Source organism: Harpia harpyja, chromosome 3 (genome assembly GCF_026419915.1).
Source record: "Harpia harpyja isolate bHarHar1 chromosome 3, bHarHar1 primary haplotype, whole genome shotgun sequence".
NCBI classification, from domain to species: domain Eukaryota; kingdom Metazoa; phylum Chordata; class Aves; order Accipitriformes; family Accipitridae; genus Harpia; species Harpia harpyja.
Window position 1 is genome coordinate 14,779,710 of NC_068942.1, and position 23,538 is coordinate 14,803,247.

General features: G+C 38.5%; 1 protein-coding gene across 1 annotated transcript; it reads left to right on the forward strand.

Annotated features, from left to right (window-relative positions):
* Positions 1-23,053, forward strand: MCHR2 (melanin concentrating hormone receptor 2). The gene is given in 5 exon segments (XM_052783741.1): positions 1-201; positions 8,283-8,496; positions 18,949-19,139; positions 21,147-21,266; positions 22,101-23,053. Coding segments are annotated over 5 exon segments (1,032 nt in total). The 5' UTR covers positions 1-19; the 3' UTR covers positions 22,426-23,053.
* Positions 23,054-23,538: the final 485 nt, after the last annotated feature.

Below are 23,538 nucleotides of genomic sequence, written 5' to 3' on the forward strand. Positions count from 1 at the left end.
GTCCTAAAGTCGCTGAAGAATGAGTGAATTTCAACCTTCCTGTCAGAATGGTACACCAGGCTTCTTTAACAGATCTTGGAGTGGATGGCACCATTACCAGGTGATTGGTGCTGCGGAGACAATCATCCTTCCCTGTCTGATTGGGATTATCTGTTCAACAGGCTTAGTTGGAAATATTCTCATTGTGTTCACAATAATAAGGTATGGAATTGAATACATTTTTCAGTAAGATTTATTGCTGAGAAAATAAATGGTGACTGCACTAAGGAAGTGAATTGCCCAGCAAAGACAAGGATAGCAAGATTTTCATGTTCCGTTTAGTCATTGACATTTACTTCTCATTAAAAAAAAAATTAAACCATGAGTATAGATAGTGGTAATGTATGCCTGCTTAGCCTTTTCTGTTATGAGAAAGCACTTAAGTGCATGATTGAATTCAAACATATTCAAGGAAACTGAAATACATGCCTTCTTCCCTGGTTTCTGTTATAATTGGCAGCAACCTTCCCACTAGCATACATAAGAGCTAGACTAAACTTTAAACTTTAGTTATGGTGCTAGCCAGGCATTATAATGTTTTATAGAATTCTTTCAAGATCAGTTGAAATATAGTCTTTGCCTCCTTTGAAAACTGTACTTCTACCTCAGATTATTTTAATAACAGAGCTCTATCTAACTTTTGCCCATTTACAGCAGCTTCCTAGAACTCATTGGTTTTGTCCTACATCACCTGACTTCTTACAGGGCCTTAGTGCCAGTCAAGGATTCTCACACAGCAGGAATTAATACCTTAAGATATTTTTGTTGCATACTAAGAAGGTAAAATTGCTGAAGTTGCTTAAGTTTTTGGGGTCATAAATCTGTCCCAACCATCCTTTATGCAAGAAAATACCTTTTAGTCTCTTAATTTTAACGAGAGGGGTTTTTTTCTATGTAATAAAGAATTTGCTCTCAACTGGCTGATACTACCACAAACTCTAAATCCATAACCATGTATCTTGAAAAAGTGGCTTTTATCTGCAGTGCAAATTTAACATAAAGAAATATGACAGCATAAGGCTAATATACGTCACACTCTACAAGGATTAATAGATGGACTCCACCCCTACGTACTGTGCTTTTAAAGGAAAGATTTCCAAAGTCCAACCTAGGGCTAAGTGTCTGTCAGCCCCTGAGCTTTAGTAAACTTTCCTTGAAACTACCAGAAATGCAATGTCTGGTACACTCAAGAACACTGTAGCTCATAACCTGAATGCAGAAGGGAACAAATGTGGAAACAGTATGTCTGAAGTGAACATAATGGCAATATGACTTTTTAAATGTATGAATGAATAGAAAGGAAAGAAGAAATCATTGAGTTTCTAAAAACTAGTTATAGAGTCTCTAAAATAATAAAATGGAAGGAAACTGAGAAGGAACAAAGATTTTTTTTTTTCCCCCTGGTGAAAAGCCTTTGTCTAACTTAAATAAAAATATGAGAGACAGAGGGAATAGACACAAACAATGACTTGAAAAAAAGAATGTAATTTAAACCGTATTTGCTTGAGAAAATTACAAGCATTCAAATTTATGGGCATGAACATTTATACACAGGAAGAGAATTTGGAAATATTGTGTTAAAAAGTTAATGTGGTATTTACCAACACTAAAAAAGACAGCCACAAACCTCAGATTCTGTAGATTAATGTACATTTAAAGTGTAGCTATGTTTCGAAAAATAACCATGTCAAATTCTCACCTTCCACTAAACAGATCTGATTCTACTCGATGGCTCTGCTTCAGAGTTGTGTCTTCTCTCTTTTTCTCATGCATACATTTTAATTTTGTTAGCATTACAGAGTCAATTCTTTTAAGAGAGAAAGAAGCTAGATTACCTCTCTAATTAAGTAAAAAGTTATTTACTTTCCAGTAGAAAATGCTTTACTGATGGTAGAACATAGTAAAGAACTTTGGAATTTCAGCTCCCCAATTTAATTGCAAGTCTGCCAGGTAGGGACAAACATTTTTAAGTGTGAATTAAAATTATATTATCTGCAACTTACTGGGAGAAAATAACTAAAAGTCTTAATGAACCTTGCATGTAATATATGCCTATGCAGTGAGACTTAATTTAAAAATTACTAACTCAATGACTTTTAGCTGGCCCTCCTTATATGAATGAATTTCATCCCTAGGGAATAACAGAGGCAGTTGAGATATGTTGTTATTTAATTAAAAAGAAAATGGTGAAAAAAATGCTGCAAGAGTTCAGTGTCAGCCAATACTGACCCAATAATACAGTACCCAATAATCTTCATCCCAGCAACCTAGAAAAGCTGGTCCTTAAAACTGCAGTTCTGCTAGCAAGTATTTTATGTAAACCTACTGACTTAGGTGGACCAGCTGCTGGGAGAATGGCTATGTTTTTGTGTGGAGGGGGAAAATGTGATCCAGACAACCCCAATTAGCTGCACTAGTCTGACTTTATATTTTTAAGAAAGAGTATGTTACAGAAGAGAAAAGGGAATCAAATATAATTTCAATTATCTATGAGTATGTCTTTTCAGATTAACTTGATTTTTAATAAGGTAACTAATAGCAAGTGGTAAAATAACATTTCCTAAAATAGAGATTGCAAATTAGTGTCACAACACTTACTACTTATTTTCTGACTCTTCAGCTGGAGAAGTTGTATTTGCAACTGAATGTAGAGTCATCAGCAGAAAATTTTTGAAACCACTACATACAGCTAGTCTATCCAGATCAGAGATTTTATGTTATTAGATTTTGTAAGTTATCATGTTGGAAGTTATTAAGTCAGCTAAAGAACAATCTAATGTGCTCAAGAATTATAACGTGAGAAACAATTTAGCTAAAGTGTGGATGGTACTAGGCAATGTTCATAAGAAACAAGTTTCCTGAAAAGATTTTCAGGAGAAAATAGGTTCACGTGGAACTTTCAGGGACTGATCGTGGGGCCACCCAGATTTCATATTTTCCCTCAGAGACCTGGGTGGAATAGTGTGTCAATAGTATTCCTAATGACATACGCTGCGGAGGTGTGGCCGATATGGAGGTGTATTAAGACTGTCATACAGCAAGAACCAGATAAAGAATAGAGGAGGGACTAGAGCAATAGAAATGTGGTAACTTTTAATAGCACATAGAATTTTTTTCTTATTAGTATTTTTTTATAAATAGGAAGCACTGCTGTCAGTTAGAAAACAACAGAGGAAAAACTCCTGGGATTGCTGTGGGCTGTCAATAGGCTAAAGCTGCATGAGAAGCACACGCAGCTGTAATACATGTAAGGCTCGGCCTTTCTGGGGAAAAGAGGGAAATGCTAATGCCATTCTCCAGGCTTGTAACAAGGCCTGAAATACAACTCTCGCCAGCTGTTTCCAGGAAAGATAAGATATTCAGACTGGAATAAGATCAGAAAAGAACAATTACTAGAAACAGAAGAATGGAGAACTATGAAAATTCACCTAAATTTGTTTTTTTAAAAAAAAGCTCAGAGATGTATGCTTGCTCTCTATAAATCAGAATCAAATACGGCAGAAAGGGTAAAGGACTGTTTAAACTAAAAGCCAAAACTGGTACAAGAGCAATTGGGTAGACGACGGTCAGGAGATATTAAAGGCTGATAACTGGAAGGTGATTTTTGCCTTCCAGAACAGTGATGTCCTTTGATAGCCTTCAGTAAGAGTGGGGGAAGTAAAATCATTATTTCTGAGATGAAATTACTCTGTTATAAGGAGGTCTTTCCTGATCTTGCTGCCTGCGACAGCCGATAACTCAGTTCTGTGGTAAGGGTTATCTCCTCCAGTCTTAGGTTCCTGCTTTTCCTAAATCTAGCAAAAAACCCCAACATGTTAAACAACATACCAAGTGCCCTACAACATATCTCAGCTGTCTGTTCTTTATTCCTTGCCAAGATGGGAAGCTAAGTATCTCTGCACTGAGACAGCATGCTGCCAGGTTACTCTGATTTCTATGATTCTGTTTTAGATCTGTTTCAGAAAAAAAAACAAGCTGATGTTAGAAATGTGGGACCTCCCATGATGACATTTGACACAGCAACTGATGTATGTCTCTAAGTGATGTGATCTGGCTTGACTGTGAGATTCAGTTAAACAGTAATATATTTTTGGACCAGAATATCTTGGACAAACTTCTGTAGCTATTGCTAATTTAATGCTAAACATTAGGTAATGTTGTTATCCAACAACAAATTAGATAGCTGAATTACTTGGAAGTATTCATCACAAGATATGGTTAAATGAGAGAAGGCGCAGAGGCAGAGATGTAGAACAGAAATGACTGCCATTTCTTTGTGCAGTTTTTCATAACAGGTACTGAGCAAGATTCAGTCTCACAAGATTTTACAGGCCTTACCCAATTGTACAGATGCGAGCAATTTTTTTTCAGCCTAACTTTGATTGCCCGAGCAAGTCATCTGGGTCTCTCCATGGACTGGCAGTACTGAGAGTAATACGTATCATCTTTGTCATATACCTATCTAAAACAGGATAAATTGCCCCTGGAGTTCTGCTTCTCTGCAGTGATTATAGGAGCTAAGATCACTTGGAGACATTAGAGGTCTAGATTTCAAACTGAGAAAAATAGCTTAGAAGAATTCCACCCTCAATTAAAAGGAGAAAAGATAGTCCAAGTCTTTCCTGATAAATATTGGGGTGTTTTTTCAGCCACAAGGGGAAAAGAACTTTTACAGAAATGATCCAAGAGGGAGCACAGTGTGTGCTTACCAGCACAAAAGGGCTACAAGATAGTGTTAAGTAGGCATAGGACTGCTGCTGTTCGACCTACTCTTCTTAAGGACCAAGGATCTAGGTAAATTCCAAGTGAGAGCAGAAGGGAAGTGGACTATGGTTAATGTCAGAGCTGGAAATTTAAAAAAACCTCCTCCAAGTCAAGCTGGTTTGCTGGGAATGGTTAGATTTTGTAGGGGAGGACAGACCTAGGTGGGAGGATGACTTTAAAGCTAGTGCTACTTGCCATTGCAGAAGTAGCCTATTAGAAATGCCATTTTCACCTTTCCTATTTGAAGAAAGAGTATGTGCTTGTGTTTTTAAATATGTGATACCTATAAATCATCTTGTCTTTGACCTGAAAGATCACTTCCAAATTAACACTTAAGCTTCTAGTTAATGAAGACTCTCTGTCCAGGAGGGTATAAATAAATTCTGATGACAGCACATAATGCAGTCAGAGGGGATAAATAATGACTTATGACAACACATAATGCACTTGTCATGTTCCTTGAAGTTGTTACGGGAGTGTCAGCCAGGATATGGATTATCACATTGTCGTGTCTGCTCAACACTTCTTTTTTTAATGGATTGGGATCATTCAAATCAATTTTTTAATGAGTTTGATCTGTAGAAGTAGAATTGAAGAGAAGGTAGGACTAACCACAGATTTGACATATTCACAGACTTTGCAATTGTGCTTTTGTACATTTTTCATAGGGTGTTTCAGAGATGGGAATTAACCCAGTATGGGTGGAAGGATGAATTGACGAGCTGATATCTGTGGCTTGAGACACTGCTGAGAAGCTTTCAAATCTGCGGTGAGAAGGTAGAAAACACTGAAAGGATTAAAAGAAAGAAGTTTGAAATTGAGGCTATCACTATTATTTTCCTGGCTTTTTTTTTTTTTTTTCTGGAAAGTAATACTTTTAGCAGAAGGCAAGCACCACTGTCTTAATAAAATACAAGATAGTTATAAACTATAAAATGTGGCCAAAATTATTTGAGATTATGAAGTTTACTGCAAAAGTTACCATTTAAATATTGTGGCTTTGAGCCACCACAGGAAACGATATGAAAATCTGTATGAAAATAAGTCCTGGCCTCTGGACACTGATCTAAAAAGACATCATTTTGTGAACCTCAGTGTAAAAGCATGAGACAGTGGATATTACAACACTTCCCTTTACATCAACCATGGGACAGCTGTTCAATATGTATTCTTTGTTGATTAAATTTAGCCTTGTGCTGGTTTTGGCTGGGATAGAGTTAATTTTCTTCATAGTAGCTGGTATGGGGCTATGTTCTGGATTTGTGCTGAAAACAGCGTTGATAACACAGATATGTTTTAGTTACTGCCAAGCAGTGCTTACACAGAGTCAAGGGCTTTTCTGCTTCTCACCCCACCCCACCCCACCAGCGAGGAGGCTGGGGGGGCACAAGGAGTTGGGAGGAGACACAGCTGGGACAGCTGACCCCAACTGACCCAAGGGGTATTCCAGACCATATGATGTCATGCCTAGCAATGAACTGGGGGGAAATTTGGCCAGGGGACCGCTGCTCAGGAACTGGCATCGGTCAGTTTGTGGTGAGCAATCGTCTTCATTTACATCACACGTCTTTCTTGGGTTTTATTTCTCTCTCTTTGATATTTTCCTTTTTGTTATTGTTATTATTGTATTTTATTTCAATTATTCAACTGTTCTTATGTCAACCCATCAACCCTTCTCACTCAACCCATCAACCCATCTCACTTTTACCCTTCCAATTCTCTTCCCCCTGTCCTGCCCGAGGGTAGTGAGCAAGTGGCTGTGTGGTACTTAGTTGCAGCTGGGGTTAAACCACAGCAAGCATAAAGTGTGCAAGTTTAGAATTTGAGATTCTCATTCTGAGTCCAAAAGTAATTTCCAATTTAGTATGATTTATCTTGTTAACATGAACAAAATAAAGTAGAAAAAGACTATTTTAACTTTTTCGTAAAATGACATATACAGGCAGATTTCAGATGCTTTGAAACTTGTGTGTTTGAGCATAATGGTACCATTTGATGCCTTGCAGGAAACACAGTTTGGGGCTTTTCTTTTCCTGGAGATTTTGCATCCTTCAATGTTCACAAAGCTAAAGGCACTGGAGGAGAAAGATCACATATGCGTCATTTTCTCCACAAGCGCCAGTCATTAGTGCCAGCAGATATACTTTATAGATGTCTGGCTTTGGTTTCAGCATCATAACCAGATGACAGTGAATCATACTTTATAATTTATTAAAAGTGTTTGAAAAAAATACTTTTGCCTGGCTCATTCCCTCTAGCTTAAATTTGTTTCTTTGGAAACATAGTTATTTCATAGCTTGTAGCATGCAGCAAAGACAACATGAAAAATATGAAATTAGGAACTCTTCTCACACAGGTCCTTTTAGGAAATTATGGTCATAGAGTTGGACTTCTGAACATGGTTTGTGGGTGGCCAGCTGGAGTTCTCCCAGCTGCAGGTTATTCTGTGTCTTCCAGTAAGAATGACAAATAAATTGGTATTTTGCAATAGCTTGGAAAAAAAATTGGTTAGAGATACTGTAAGGGAGACTAGAGAAATAGCTTAGACTAGACATCTAGTTTTTAGGTGAATTTAGGTAAGGTGATTTCTATATGGAGACTGTGGTTAAGGACCTTTTCAATAAAGTCCTGTAATTTAAAAATATTTTATAAATACCAGTGCCTTTCAAAGATGCTTTGTGTTTCTTTCCTTGATTTGTATAGAATTAGGCAATTTAAAGTCAGGAATTCTTTCAACTGCATGAATAACATTCCTCCAAGCCTAAACCAGGGGGTGTACTAAGGTAAGGATTACATTTTGGTGAAGGAATGTAGAAAAGCGTAGATATCACACAAAATCTATGCAATATAGACACTACAAAACTGGCAATGCCAAACTCTCAGTACTTAGATGAAGACTGCATACAGTTTTAACTCAGTTGCATTCCCTATGTACATATGAACTCCATGAGACTATCTTCAAATATTTGATTGCATGTTATTTCTTTCCCAGAGGATCATTCCTCCTTCAGCAGTTCCCTTTTTACCTTGAGCACTCAAGAACCTCCTGTCTGTATCTTTAAGCAAGATTCAGCCCTGGGTCAACTGCATTGCAGGAAGGCTTTGATCTCTCCTCCCATTTATCCTAGACTGATATTTCTAGAGTTCCTATGATGTCCATCAAACCTGTGTTTATTTTGAACACTTTATGGTTTTCAAAGGAGAATATGGGTAATTGTGGTGATATTAATAAATTAAATAGCCCATTCAACCTCACTGGAAAGTAAAATTATGAACAATATATTTTTGTTGAGCCTAAAATGTTTAGTTTGAAATATCTTTGTGTTGAGAAACTTCCCTTGACTCTAAAATAGTGATTCTGACAGCGTACTTATTTCTGCGCAGTTCAGTTTTGAGGTCTGCTCTATCAACAGTGTAGTTGGAAAACAATAAAGTAACTATGTCAAGTAATCATCTTCCTGTCTTCCAATCTATTTCAGAACCCAGAAGAAAACTATTCCAGATATCTCCATCTGCAATCTGGCTATAGCAGATTTGGTTCGTATCATTGGCATGCCCCTTCTCATTCACCAATGGGCACGTGGAGGCGAGTGAGGCCTTGGCAGCCCTCTTTGCACCATCGTTACCTCACTGGATGCATGTAACCAGTTTACATGCAGTGCCATTATGACCACAAGGAGTTTGGACAGGTACGTGGTTTCACATTTTCATTCTGTACCCCAGGACAATAATATCCAATTGTGTTTATGCAAAGCTGTAGTAATTCAAGAACGAGAAATGCGATCAGTCATGGTTAATGATTTTTTTTAAATGGCAGGAATCCTTTTCTGATGTTTGTGGAGGTGGAAGAAGTATTTTAAGTCTCACTATAGCATCACATTGTGCACAAGGCCTTAAGCGATCCTAATCACCACCACTGTTAATGTTCTGGGACTTATCTTTAGAGGTGCAGCTTCTAGTAAAGGCTTAATGTCACTAAAACTAGATTTGTTTTAACCATTCTTGTTTCAGATAAAAAATTGGCTTCCAGGCAGACTGCAGAAACCTACTGTATCTGTTATTTTTAAAAATCTTTATTAAAATGCAGTAAGAGTACAACAAGAACTTTAGCTTTTATCATAACTACAGATTTCAAAATCAGCTTCTGTATATTCTTGATCTTAAGGAAAAAGTGACCAAATTCAGGAAAGAAAAGTCTACTTTGGATGAAAGAAGTCTTCTTTCATATGTCTGAGAGAATATGAAGGAAAACAAAAAGACAAACTTTCCTGCATAGCACGAGGCACTGGTCAATCATTAAAAAGACTCTAGGGAAATAAACAGAGTCAGTGGGAAGGATGGTTGCTATTGAACTTGTAACATACAAGTTCAGTATGCTTCCATGGAAGTGGAATGGAGAAGGAGAGAAAAATTACCAGAAAACAGAAAGCAGAAAGTAGAAAACTGAAAGGTATAAATCATTTTGAAATGGATAAAAAGTATGCCTATCATAAAGAGGCTACACTAATGCATGATATTAGAAGTCTTATTTGGTTGACATGCAGTTAAAAAAGAGTCAAGAAATTATCAATTCTTGTGAAGTTCAATTTTAAAAGCTCCGTTCTTATATTTGCATGAGAGTAATGTGACAAATGACAGTCTTTTCCTACATTCCTAAAGAATTTACACACAGCAGTATCTTTAATCTTCTTGTTTAGAAAAAAAAAAATTATGCAAAAGACAGTAACTATTAAGGCAGGAAAAAGACATGACATCCTAATGAGGAAAGACAGAATATCAAAAACTGGTATAAAAAATAGTTTATGTCTCAAGTCTTGTCTTAAAATAGACATTTGTTTTTTTCCAGATTACTGAGGGTAAACCTGTGCTTTCTTTTCTATTTTGAGGCAAGATTTTCCATCTCAAATAAACTTGCCTAGGGACAGCTCTTCAAATTACTTCTCTCCCATTTGTTTTATCACTGCTAATGCCAATTATGACACTATAGCCAAGAGAGCCAAAGGTTTTTCAGATAACAAGCTCCCAAACTGTTTAGTGCTTGATATTTTCAGTAAAGCACCTCTGAATTTACCTGGGAGCTTACATTAAGTGAAAAGATTAAACCAGCTATTTTGCAAAAAATCAGCAGAGTTTATCAGACTTTGTTTGACTGCAAAAGTGTCCCACATTCCCAATAAAAAACAAGAAACATAATTATACCTTATTAAATGCTATGGCTAATGCAGCATTGGACAGCTTCATGTCCTGTTTCACATTTCTCAAAAATAAAAGCACTTTTAAAGGAAGACAGGAGCAGGTCAGACCTGGGAAGACACTTCCAGAAGAAGCCTGAGCTGAATAAAATGACTACCACATGCAAATTAATATATGTCATATTGCTGGGTAATGTTTTCATTCCCATAAATCCTCTGCTTCATAATACGAGTGAACTATGTCATGCAATGGTCCAACGGAAACTTTAGTTTTTCAGCATTTCTTTTCGCAAATCAAATTTCTTTATAAGGTCTGAAGAAGTGGCAAAACCAGCTGTTCTCTCCATGGAGCTTTAGGGGTCAATTTATAAGGGCTACAATGTATAAAAGCTTGCTTTTCATTACTTACTTTAATATGAAATAAAAAACATTAAGGAAAGCTGTAAAAACTATGCAAGTTGAGTAAGCATATTAAAATTTATGAGAAAGGTTCCTAAACTGACATCAAACACATTTTTTTAATACAGATTCATGTTTATGCCACAGGCAGACGTTACATAAATTAAACCTGGATGAAACTTTGGTTGCAGAACTTTTGTCCATTGGTTAAAAGAAAATTTCATAAGAAGCAACTCACAGCACCTCCTCTCTGGATGAGGATGCATATAGGTACACATAGACAAGAATCCTAATACAATTTACCCCCATGTACCTGAAGAGTAAATCTGACTGTTCAACAAAAATATCACTATGCAAGTCTGGCCTAAGTGAAATCAGAACTGTGTACACTGCAGACAGCATCTCCTTGAGCCCAAATATTGGTATACTCTTATGTTGCAGTCTCTGGTGAGACAGGAGACATGGTGAGATGGGTGAAAAGGGGGTCCAGTATGATGTCCTACACTAATGTTGTTACTTGGAACATTCCAATAAGCCACTTGACTTAAATTGAAGATGAACATTGCAATTAGCAATGTTAGTGACTTCTTTAAACCGGCAAAGGAACGCTTTGGCCTAGGACATTTTAAAAAAAAAAGCCAAGACTTACACATTCAAAATAACTGATGCAGATTCAGAAGTCACATCATTCCTTATTTCTTCATGGCACACAAGATACAGCTGATAAAGCCTGTGCTGGGTTTTCTTTCTGTGACAGGAGGCTGTGAGGCACATCACATTCCCTGTAGCTTGCATCCACTGGAGCATGTCACAGGAAAATGCTACTGTTTGGGTCCCTTCTTACAGAGTGCACCTACTTCGACTACTTTTTCTACGTGCTTTGGTTATAAGAAAAGGTGTAATCCTCTTGATAGGGGTTCAGTTGCCTATGATCCAAGGCGTACTTTTGATATGGCACAGCTATAAAATCTTGTCTCAGTCTCCTGAGAAATTGCTAAATGCTAAGCTGTGCGAAAGTAGCTAGAGTAGAACCATGTGTGCTAAGAGAGGTAAGGCAGATTGAAGCCAGAGACAAGATTATTGAGGTGGAGACAGTTAGCAGTTCAAAGGTTCAAGAAAAGAAACACTGGCATGAAGAGGTATAAAATACTAACAAAAATCAGGGAGTCTGAAGATGCCCCTTCATTCCCATTGACAGTTGTCCAGCAAAGACTCAAGGGTGGCATACAAGGGTGGTAAGAGTACCAAGACTTAGTCTAGGAGCTTGCTAGTCCTAGCTGTCTGTTTTCTATTGTAATAGCCAATAAATAATTGCTTTTTGTGAATATCCTATTTGCAAAGTATCTCTGTGCATGGGAAAAGTTCCCTGAGCAAGCTCCTGAAATCCAGAAGTTACATAGGGTACCAGTCAATTTTGAGGGCTGCATAACCATTTATTTAGCCTATCCCCTTAAGGCTTCAGGCACATAAATGGAGAGGTGAAGCTGGGCAGATAAATCTGGAGTAAGTAGCTCTGTGACGGCTGAGAAGAAATAGGCAGGTGTTCCAAGTGCTTGCAGCAGCCGAGACTGACAGGCATGAGAAAATGTGTTCCTGGTTTGCCCATTGTGGTAATGTTGCTCTAAGAAATATTTACCAAGGCAGTACGACTGGTAGGGTGGGGCCATATCTCTATGAAAGTCATGGGCTTTCAGTTATTTAAAACCAGAACCACTTGATTTGCCATGGACTAATCCATTTACTCATTCTTCACACTCCTTTTTCTGTCGCTCCTTGCTTCACTTCACATGCAGGCACAAACACCCTAGCCAGAGGAAAAGGTAAAAGCCCTTTAAAAGCGCAATCTTCTGAACAGCCTTCATTTGCTTTTGAGTGTAGTACACTTTGCTGCCTCTTGGGGCAATTCTAACAGCAGTACATTTTAAGCCAATTCAGATCATATATTAATAATTAATATTAATCAGGTAATTTATACTAATTAGTCATATCAATAATAATAACAGTGTCAGTATACTATATTGTGACAATATGCAATACATAGTAATAATGTTAGACCGTAGGATGTCCGATATGACAGGTTAAGATGTGTCCAGAGGCAGGAAGGAAAGAAGTGAGGAAAAACCCAAGCTCTAAGACACATTTCCCCTCTCCTTGTCCTATATGCATGACAGAAGTATGACCAGATGTTTACAGCTTTGCTAGAAATCAGACAAGATGACATGCAGTTAGCTACAGCATTAACTAGGAGTGCATGCTCCCATGAAATATTTTCTCTTTCGAAGAGTCACTGTGGCTTCAACAACCATACCATGTACTTTGTTAATGGTTGGTCTCATAGATGTTCCTCCAGGCAGATGGATATTCCTCCAAACAGCAAGTTTGGCAGAAAGGTAAAAAGAAATGTTGTAAAAGGCATGGGTAACAGGCACCACATAGCTTGTACTTTTTCAGAGCTCTGCAGGCTCTGCCTCCTTCTCCAGCTCTCTGTGTCAGAGATGCAGCTCAGACACTCCCATTGTTGTTTGTTTCGGGTAAGTATTCTTCAGACTTTTCCCAACAAAAGACTCTTTTATTACTGATAATTACTTTGTCAGATGAGGGCACATGTCTGCCTTAAAGTTCCACTCTCTGTTTGAAGTGGAAATTACCCCTTATTTTCAAAACAGCATGTTTTCCCAAATGTACCACTTATGTTTCATTTCACAAATTTATCATCAGATAATAGGCAGGTTTGAAATTTACATCCAAACTGAAACAACCTATAGAAACCCACTGCTGCAAAAGAAAGGAGACAAAAGCTGCTTGATAATGTTTAGGGTGAGATTAATTTCTTATTGTCTGGGGAAGGGTAAGTCAGAACACCAGCAGGCTGGAATAAGTTTGAGTTCTATCAAGAAAAAGAATAATTTACATTTAATTGAATTGAATTTGTGCTGGTGTGTTTATTCCATCCAGCCTAATATTTTCCTTTTCATCTTTAAGTTCATTAAATGACTTTTTTCCTTTGCTCAGATGAATATTAAAAATGACAGTTAGAAACGCCAGGAAATTATCCGTTATAGTCACATATCAGTATACAAAAATGTCCAGCAAACTAATTGATCCAGAAAGTGTGAAGTCATCTTACAATACTTAGGGAAATACACTTATATGCAGGCCAGATTTTAAGGCATCGTTAGTAACCTGCCCTTTACTTTGTGAGAATCCTATGAAAATTCAGCTGCTTATCCAGGAAAACAATGTCCACACAGCAAAAGGAGCCAGGATCAGCCAACACATAGGCAGTGACGGGCACCTCTGGAGCTGGAAGATGTGGATTCCGTACCCATCACAGGCTAGAGGGTTCCTCTGCACACACCATTCCTTCCCTTAATGATCTTCAATGCCCATTAGCGCAGTTAGTTTTATTACAAACTACATTAGTCTGATAACCACTAGACTGCAGCTGCTATCAAAACAAGTTACATTCACTGTTGATAAGTTTTGAGCTGCGCTGGGCTCTGGCCCTTTGAGCAAAGGCAATATCATCCGTTAAGCCACACGTCGCATGGTGCCTTAAGAGCCTCAGCCTTTTGCATTGCTAACAGCCCTCTCTCTGAAGCTCTGTAGCTGGCTTTCTGCTGGCAGCTCTGCGCCTGGTCACCCAAGCTGCCGTGGCAGCCTTTCCCAGAGCGCCTGGGGCAGCACTTTCCCCTTGTTCCCACGCTGTGGGTCTTGCGCTGTTATCCTCCCAGGCCTGCACCTGCAAACCCAACAGCATTGTTACGGTGGGTTCTCATGGGAAGTGACTGCCAACAGTGTGAGAATCACCCCTTCTTCCCCTCCCTTTTCCTACCCTGTGGTCAAAGCTTCTGGTTGACATTAGTGGACCCAAAAACACATGCCCCAAACTTAACAGCAAGTCAGCGTGCAGCCTCAGCAAAGCGTGCTCTCAGCTGCACCAGCAGCCACATAGGCAAGAGCAACTGGTAAGAAATGCGTCTTGATGAAAACTATGTTGTTACTGTGGAAAAAGCATTACAGGGTGAACCACGTACTGCACTGGAGAAGAGACCCGGAGAAGGATGCTTGCCTGGAGCCCCCCCATTGCTTCTCTTCCACTCTGTCTCCTTTCATTTTGATTTTTCCCTTAAAGGAACTATATGCCGTCAGCTACAGACCCTGCTAATAAGTCTCTGTGCCCGTGAACCTGTCTCAAAAACCTTTGTGCAATACATAGTTATCCACTCTTAATGAAAGAGCAAATAATCAATGTTTTTACAGTTAGGTACCTTGTGAGCTTAAGCAGATTGAAGCAAAAGGGAGATCTCACTGAAACCTTCCTACTAAGGAGAAGCATATGAAAGCATTAAGGAGTTTTTGTATCACCCAACTGTAGGCACCAGCTGAAGTTCAGCCTTTCATTAACGGGAGGCAGTAGGCATGTCTAAGAGGTGATTCACAGGGTGTACAGAGAGCACAACACAGGATGGAATATCATGTCCTGTCATCTTCCTTGCAGCCAGCGGGAAGAGGGGAGCCTGCTTAGGTGCACTTCTTACTCCATGTCAGCTACTAATGTTACTTTTCTGTGCTTCCCCCATGCGTCCTATTTCCATCTCACACACTTTTCATTTTCTCACAAACACTTCCTTTAATTCACAGTTTATTCTCTGATTTTTTTGTAATGTCCATTGTAACTTTGTTCAGCATTAATTCTTTGGAAACATCGCTACTGCCTATTTCAAAAAGAGTTGTAGTATTGTTCCCTTACTTTGCACAGAGATGTTTGCACCACTTGCAAATGAAAGCAAGCTCAAAGCGTACATAGTACACCATGCTTACATGGAGACTAAGAGGTCAAATTTTGTGTAAAGCAGGAGTAACCACAAGTTTTAAGAACCTGAGAAGCCTGTAAATTACTCTCAATTACACAGATCCTGTAAGAAGTATCCGTGTCAGAAGCTATTTCCATGAGGCAGCCAGTGAAACAGGAGAGGTAGCTGTACCAAGAATGGTACAAAGTAGTTCTACCATTGCAAATGTAGAGGATTTCTGTTCTTTCTGTCACCATCATGAGAACTGAGAATAACTGCATGAAATTAGACATAGCTTTTTAAGATATCATATACCAGAAGAGCCTTTTGCTGATTCTAGCAATAATGGTCATTACTTTAACCTTATTTAGTGAAAAGAACTTGATTGTTGCAAAGCTTCAATAATAAGAGAAATCTATTTCATACTCATATTCAAGCAAGACTGAAAATAATTTATTATCACATGAAAAACGAATCTTTCTTGATCTTATGCAATGGTTCCTAATCTTCATTGGCCCAAGGGCAACAATACCAAGCAACTGAGGTGCTGCAGGCACCTTGTTCTGACAGGCTTGTGAACCTGATCTGTTCACAAGAAAAACAAGTACAGGACCTCGAGCAACATCCCGCGGTCTTGTAGGCAACATGTTGCCAGCACCTACAGACAAGGATCCTCTGATTTGTATCAGATATTTACATCATATAAAATATACAAGTATGGCTATGTATTTATACAGATACAGCAACACAGAAAAGGAATCACAGGTTTTGAAAGTTACTGCTGTCCAGTTAATGATATTTCTGGTTATTTACTGGTACCAGTACTGGAGTATTTGATCCACAGTCTAATTAATCTTGAGCTTTCGGCCTGGGGAACACATTCTTCAGCAGTCAGTCACTTGTTAAGCTTCTGCTCTCAGCTGCACTGAAGAAAATTCACAACAGTGTTCCTCGTTTTAGTAGAGTAAATGTAGAAATATACCAGGGTATTTTAAAAAAAACCCGCAATGTCAAATTTGCACACATTGCAGTTGGTATTATAAATGCCTCTCTGGCTTCTTGTGTTTTTAACAATGTAAATCTAGAATACCTCCACCAAACTCTGTTCCTTTCTTTCTAATGCTTTAATCAACCTAATACATATCTACACTTCTTTTTCTTTCATAAAATACATTTAAGAAGGAATCACATTATTACGAAGACTGTTCCTTGCAGGCTTTTAATTGCATTTTTTTCTGCATTTTTCTCACTTCATCTGTGAACAACATAAATAGAGAGAGTCATTTCTAGCTAAGGTATAGGTTGAGAGTGGTAGAGAATTAGTCTCTTATGTTACTACCTATTTAATGGCCCTTCTTCAGAACACACCAAAAATACTAGTTCCTGGGGAAAAAAAAGTCTTCTGCAAGAATGATGAACTTTTCAAATCAGCCTTCTTATATAGCTGAGCACAAGCACTGTGGGATTCCACATGTAGATGATAACCCTTTAGAATAAGGATGCTGCCTGAGGCAGTACCTGGAACCATCTTAACATTCATATTACACTAGCTTGGACTGTTTGGTTTGGTTTGGTTTGGTTTGTTGGGCTGTCATTTTTTTCTGTTCTGCAAGCACTAAAATTCAGTGAAAATTTCACCAGTATTTAAATCTTTCTCAGTTTTATCCTTTCAACTTGTACAGGTTTTAAATACTCTAACATGAAGTCTACAGGATGCAGTTTGGTAGAGAAGCTGCTAATAGTCAATCACCAAGAAAATTATTTCCAAGTATTGTTTAAATTCCTAATAATTTGTTATTCTCACAGCAGCTAGTAAATCACTTATTTTCAGTTAATTTTAGAAAATTACAGTTTCAAAAGATTTCTGTGCCTATGATCTGGAGTTTTCACTCTTTTTAAAAGAAAATGATTCAATCTAACTCCCCCAAGAGAGCTGTGTTTCACTGCTACTACCTAAAACACCTCCAGCATTTTGCATGAAAAAAGGCATGTGTGATATAGTTGAAGAGGACAGAATGAAATTTCTGATCCATTTTGTAAAGGCTGGTCATGAAATAGATATTTTCTACCAAAAAAAAAAAAAAAGCCCTAAAGCTTCCTCCCTCCTTTTTTGTGTAAAATGTTGACATTTGGAGATTTCATTTAGCTGTATTACTCATTATTAATTGAAGAATTATGAATTGATAAATGGATGAACTAGGTTTTCTCCATAAGTTACATCTCCCCCATTTCTCTTCAGCACTATGGTTCCTCACCCACCTACCAGCTCCTGCTGCCAGAAGTTAGGTTCTTCCACCTGTCCTTTTGCCTGTCATAGGGAGCAAGCTGGTGGACATGCGGCCAAGGCAGAACCATAAGCCTCGTCACCCACAATCTGGGTGGTAATGGGCACAGATGCCACCAGCAGGGCTAGGACCTCTGTGGTAGACCTCTCATAACATATCGGGTGGGACCATAACTGATCGTATCCTTAAGCTGGCAGCAATGTGATGAAAATCACCCCTCTGCCAGGGTCTCCACCAGGAGATCCTGCTGACAAGAACTGTATCTGTGCCAGCTGGCCTGTGCAGCAGCAAAGTGAGGTCAGTTGGTGCTGGTTTCTGGTTGTCTCAAGTGGTTATATCACCTCAAAGTCATCGCAGGGCAGTGCTGCAGCTCCCTTCAAACTGCTTTACAGACCACAGAGAGTTTGACAGCCAGAAAGCAGTACCAAGACCTAGGGCACTGGAAATTTTCAGCCTCCGTAGCATACTGTCGGCACCCAGTACCTTTTAACCAGGCCTGTGGCTGATCCCAGTATGCCAGATTCTGCACGTGCAAAGGACGGAAAGAAAAAGGAAGAAATTCATTGTTAGGTTTCTTTACCTTTGTTGAATTTATTCTAAGATGATCTGACACTATTGTTCCTCAAAAAGTCGTTAAACTGTGAATTAGTGGTCATGTTAGTAGGTAGTCTGATCTCATCTGGAAATGAAGAGGTGTACCAAATGCAGGGGACTTTGTACCTACCCTACCCACTCTTGAAAAAAATAGAGGGAAAATACACTCCCCTTTAACATCCCTTTTTTATGACATGTGAATTGTTGCATTTGATATTCTGCTTTCAGCTCAAAGATTGCCCTCTTTAATCCATTTTGAGCTCATAGATTAACATTCACCCTAACATTTTACAAAATGTGGAGGTGATGAAACAGAAGTTGAATTTGCTTTGTATCATAAGCCACTGCTAATTGAAGGTTACTTCTAAGATAGTAAAGTCTTTCAGTTGTATCTTCAGTTATGTGGAGACTAAACATTTAAATTACAACTATAAAAGACTTGAGCACTCCTAGAGCTCAAATATTTCAGAACATTCCATAATTTTTTTTAAAATAGCAGTCTTGCTATATTAAATTATCTCCAGTCCTTTTCCAGAACTAACTGCATCTCAGATTTTGTCTCTGCTTGCTTCTTGTATGTCTGTTTTTAAATTCTATCTCCTACATGCTAATCTACTATAATTTATTAAAAACTCTCATCATATTAATTAAATAGTGTTGTGACCAAAAGCGTAATCAGTTATAACAACACTTGTTGAATGTTAAGGGAATTGCTTCAATAAAAGCCATTCTGACATGTTGTACTTAACAGCTTTTAAAAAATGCAGTTACCTTCCTTTGCAATGGCTATTAGAATTTTTATTTTGCGGTCAACAATATTAACCTAAATATTTTATTGTTTTTCTATTATATTGCTCTGTTACCTGCTTTTACAGGTAGCTCGCTCTTGTCCAGCCATTTCGCCTAACCCACCTGAGAACAAGATCAAAGACAATTCGAGACAATTTTTGTTTATGGGTGGCATTGCTTATTCTGATGTTCCCTGTGTAGGTCTACTCAAAAGTAATAAAGTTCAAAGATGGTTTGGAAGGTTACACTTTTGATCTAACCGCACCTGATGATGTTCTCTGGTAAGCTTTCAAAGCTTGGGGGATCCTCATGTCTTCAGCTGGTGTTGAGAATACCACCCATTTTGTCTTTGACATCTCTGACAGGCAGACCGATGGATGGACGGATGGATGGATGGATGGATGAAACAGAACTAAAGGTTGAAGCTGAGCCTTGTATCATTCAAAACACTGCATCTCAGATTGTATCGGTAATAGAGAGGCAGCCCCAGAAAGATCAAGTTCAGCAAGACAGCTCCCACATAACAAATGTAACAATGAAGGACTTCTGGTTCTCCTTACCTTCTCTTGCTGCATTTAGGTAACTGTTGTTCACAAATGGGATCTCATTGCCCTTTCTGACCTCACAGACTGTCATGTTTGGAAGGTAGAGATCACAGAAGAGATTAAACTCTCCTCAAATTGCATACATGACTTTCCAGTATCTCATGGCCAAGCAGATTCCTGCCTATTTGTTGAATTCAAGCTAGCTTGTTGATCGATGACTAGCAAGGGACATAAAAGAAAATTTTAAAAACCTTACATAACAGAGAGAAAATTTTGGCTGATACTGGGTGTTTTTATATTAGCATGTTTGTTTGGATAAGGAAGGTATTTTTGGAGTGAGTTTCCCAGTTGTCTCTAATTACCACACTTGAGTTCACATTATTCAGCAGTTTCAGAGCACATGATCTGTATTATTTTCAGGTGAAATCAGACTGGAAAAAGTGCTCTGGGCACTCAGTGAATGGACTCCAACCACTGTTGTGCACTCAGTCCTCAATCCACAGGATCCAATTAGAGAAAATTCAAAGTTAAACCCCCTAACATGAGTATAACGTGTCATGTCCTAAGCACCAAGTACTTCACTCTACAGATTTTCACTACTCATTTGTACTACTTGTTAATGTAGACAAAGCCTAAAATACTGTATTTGAGTCTTTTTTGTTCCAGCCTCCCTTCCCCCTCCCCCCCTCCAAATGAACTTCAACCAGATTTTTAATGGAATTAATTCTAACTCCGGAGCACCAGAAGAAGACAAAAAATGTGTAACAGTACAGAAGTTAAATATTTTCATGTCAGCAAAGCTTGATTAAATTCACTGCTGAAGTCTTAAGGTATTAGTAAAAACAGTCCCTGAAATATGACTATTTTCAAGAACTTGTGACGGACATGAGACCCCCAATAGCCTGAAAAAATCAGAGAAAATAGGAGAAAAACAGGGTTGAAAGGATTTCGGGAATTCAGTCTACTCCATCCTGTCTCAGATGGCACGACCAGTTGTCAGAGGCTTGTTTAGTTCCACATTAGAGGTTTTAACACAGGAAAGCATGAAGACAAGCAAAAGGAGACTCTGTTAGACAGAGTAAAAAACCATGAACTTCAATAACCAGAAAGTTTAACAAATTATTAAGCTCTCAATCTGTAAAGTGATAAGAAAAACTCTATGTCCATTTGTCAGGAACAAATTATAACTTAACAATGTAATTTCCTTCTTTGATGGAAGTTCTCCACTCAATAAAGAATAAATAGAAACAAAATAACTTGAATTGTAACAAAATACCTGCAAACCAACTAAGAAAAATGGTGTAGATTAGATTACACTAATGATGCAAGAATGGTTGAAAAAACTGCTCAGAAGGTAGTCATCACTGTTCTACTATCAGACTAGCAAAATATCAGGGGACTAAGCAGACTGTGTCCTGCATAAATGCTTGCAGGAATTTTCACTAATTATATAGGTGCTGGAAGAAGCACACACACACAGAATTTGGAAAGCTGAGAAGTATAATTTGTAGTTATCTTCTTGTAGTCAACAATATTCCTAGAAGTGCTGAACACAGACTTTAATACTTAAAAGTACTTGCAGTTCTAGGTACTTGCTGTTACCTAAAACAGGCTCCATGTATCTCTAATCAAGAATTGCAAATCAGAGACCACTTTATGAAACATGTCACATATTTTTTTTACACTTATGAGATGGTCTTTGTGTAATCACCTTGTTTGTTCTTTTTGCATTTTGTCGTACAGGCATATGCTTTATCTTACTATAACAACTTTCTTTTTTCCTTTACCACTGATATTTATTTGCTATATTTTAATTTTATGTTACACATGGGAGATGTATCAGCAAAACAAGAAAGCAGGAAAGTAAAGTATTATTCATGCTTCTTCCTATTTCACATGCTCTGCTCAGACTGTAAAGGTTTTACGTGTAACAGGCCAAAAGGAACAGTGCCAGGTCTGGTACCAGTCGCCATGCCCCAAGGAGCTGCAGGTTGGGTGCCTCCAGGCTGCATTGCCCCTCCTGTGGGAAGGGGACTCCAGGCCCCACAAGGATCCCTAGCCACTGTTCACAGCCTCGGGAAGTCTCGGCAATAAAAGAAAATTGACACATGAAACAGATGAAATACAATTTCCCAGTTTCCGTGACAGCAGCTCCTCGTCAGCATATTTTAGTTCTAGGACTATGCGCTTTGGATTTCAGCTTGTACCAATTTTCTGTGAAAAAGGAAATTGATTTCCATTTTAGTGTGGTTTTTAATTCCTCAGGCAGGAGGATCATTTGCTTCTTTGCTCTAAGTCTCTTTAAAGCTCATAATAGTCATGTTTTAACTGGATATTTCTGTTCCAGTTGTTGTTAGCAAAAAAAATGTAGCCATAGATGAATAGGAATGCAAAGCTATATAGCTCTCATGCTGAAAAAGAGTAAGCATTTTTAATGAAAATAGGTGTCAGTATTTCGTCCAATATACATAAACAACTCTCAGTGGCTCCTGTATGTGTGTGGCACAGGATCAAATTCAGCCTAAGCAGAAGAAACAATAACGTGCAAACAAAAAAATGAAGTTGTTGAGAGCTGGCCTTTGCTTGCACTGTAGGTGAATTTGGTCTCAGACAACTGCCATTCATTAGGACACTCAATCCGCACCATCGTTTTCCCACCTTGACTTTCCATACTAGGGATCCTTCTTTGTTTTGCAGTTACACCACCAGTATCACCAGGCAAAGAGTCATGAGGCTCACTAAGATGGTGCTTGCTCTGGTCAGTGTGTCTGTGGTAAGCGCTGCCCCATTCCATGTGATCCAGCTCATGAATCTTCAAGTTTCTCAGCTGACCCTGACCTTTTACATGAGCTACTACGTCTCCATCTGCCTCAGCTACACCGGCAACAACATTAATCCCTTTCTCTACATCCTGCCTACTGGGAACTTCCAGAAGTGTCTCTGGCGGTGCACAAAGGTGGAAGTCAGGATGGCAGAACAGGATGTCAGCATCATCGAAAACATCTTCAAGTCAAGTTTTTGAAAGGAAGGTCCTCTCCCAAGAAAAATGCATTATCTATGTGCAGATTTTATTGGTTGCAATAGATGGGCCTGTGTTCACTTCCTTCGTGAAAGCGTAACTCAGAAGTGGCTTTGTTGCTGGAATTGCATCAGTGTCAAGCTGATGTAAGAAGAGGACCTACACCACTGTTTGAAAGGTTAGAGCTCCTAGAGGAGGGATTCACTGCAAAAATATTCTTCATTACTGTGCCATTGCCTTCTTTTATGATAGTTTGTACATAGATGAACCAAATGTATGGAGACAAAAGTGGATTTTAAAAAACTGTAGTCCTCTGGTAGTAAGAAGATAGAATGACTGTGGCAGGCATTTGGGAGCTGACAGTATGTGAAGTCATGGAAACTGTAAGTTAATGACCAAAGAGACTTAGTTACTGATGACTTAGAAGGGAGTAACTATTGATTTTTATCCTATCTACAGCTGTTTCATCTGGCACTCACTTCTGCAGCTATTAAAGTCAGGGGAGAGACAAAAAAGGCCCTTTTGGAGGAAAACTACTTTTGAATTAACCTTTGTATATATTCTTGCAAACAAAGAAGTGAATTCACAGTGTGCATCATTGGAAATTATTAAACCTAAGTTTTGAAAAGAACTGTGTTTCAGGGACATGTCTTTGCTTCTCTTTTCTCAAAATCCCTGCTTCCAAGACAGCCCTGAGAAGGGTCTTCAGTTAGTTCTGAAAGAGCTCAGTGCTGGTCTCACTACGAGTGCCAAGAGGAACTTGGTGCTTGCCCAGGATGCACTCTCACTCATTTTAAAAGGGGCAGAAGAATGCCTGCTCGTTGTCAACACTTAATCTACAAGATTTCTAGTAGTAGCATGTAATCAAGCAATATTATTAGGACCTTGCTAGCTAATACAGAAAACCGGTGAAATAAAATATCTGTTGAAAAATCTAATGTTCTTGAGAGATGTTCACAGTTTTGGTGTTCACCACACTGTGGGTTTATCTGCATCATGTTCCTTTCTCAGACCACTTTCTCATATCTCAAGACTTCACTTATCACTTTATTGCATGAAGATAACATTTCACTAGGACCAGAGGTTTTATGGCTACAGTATTCTTGTTATTCAGAG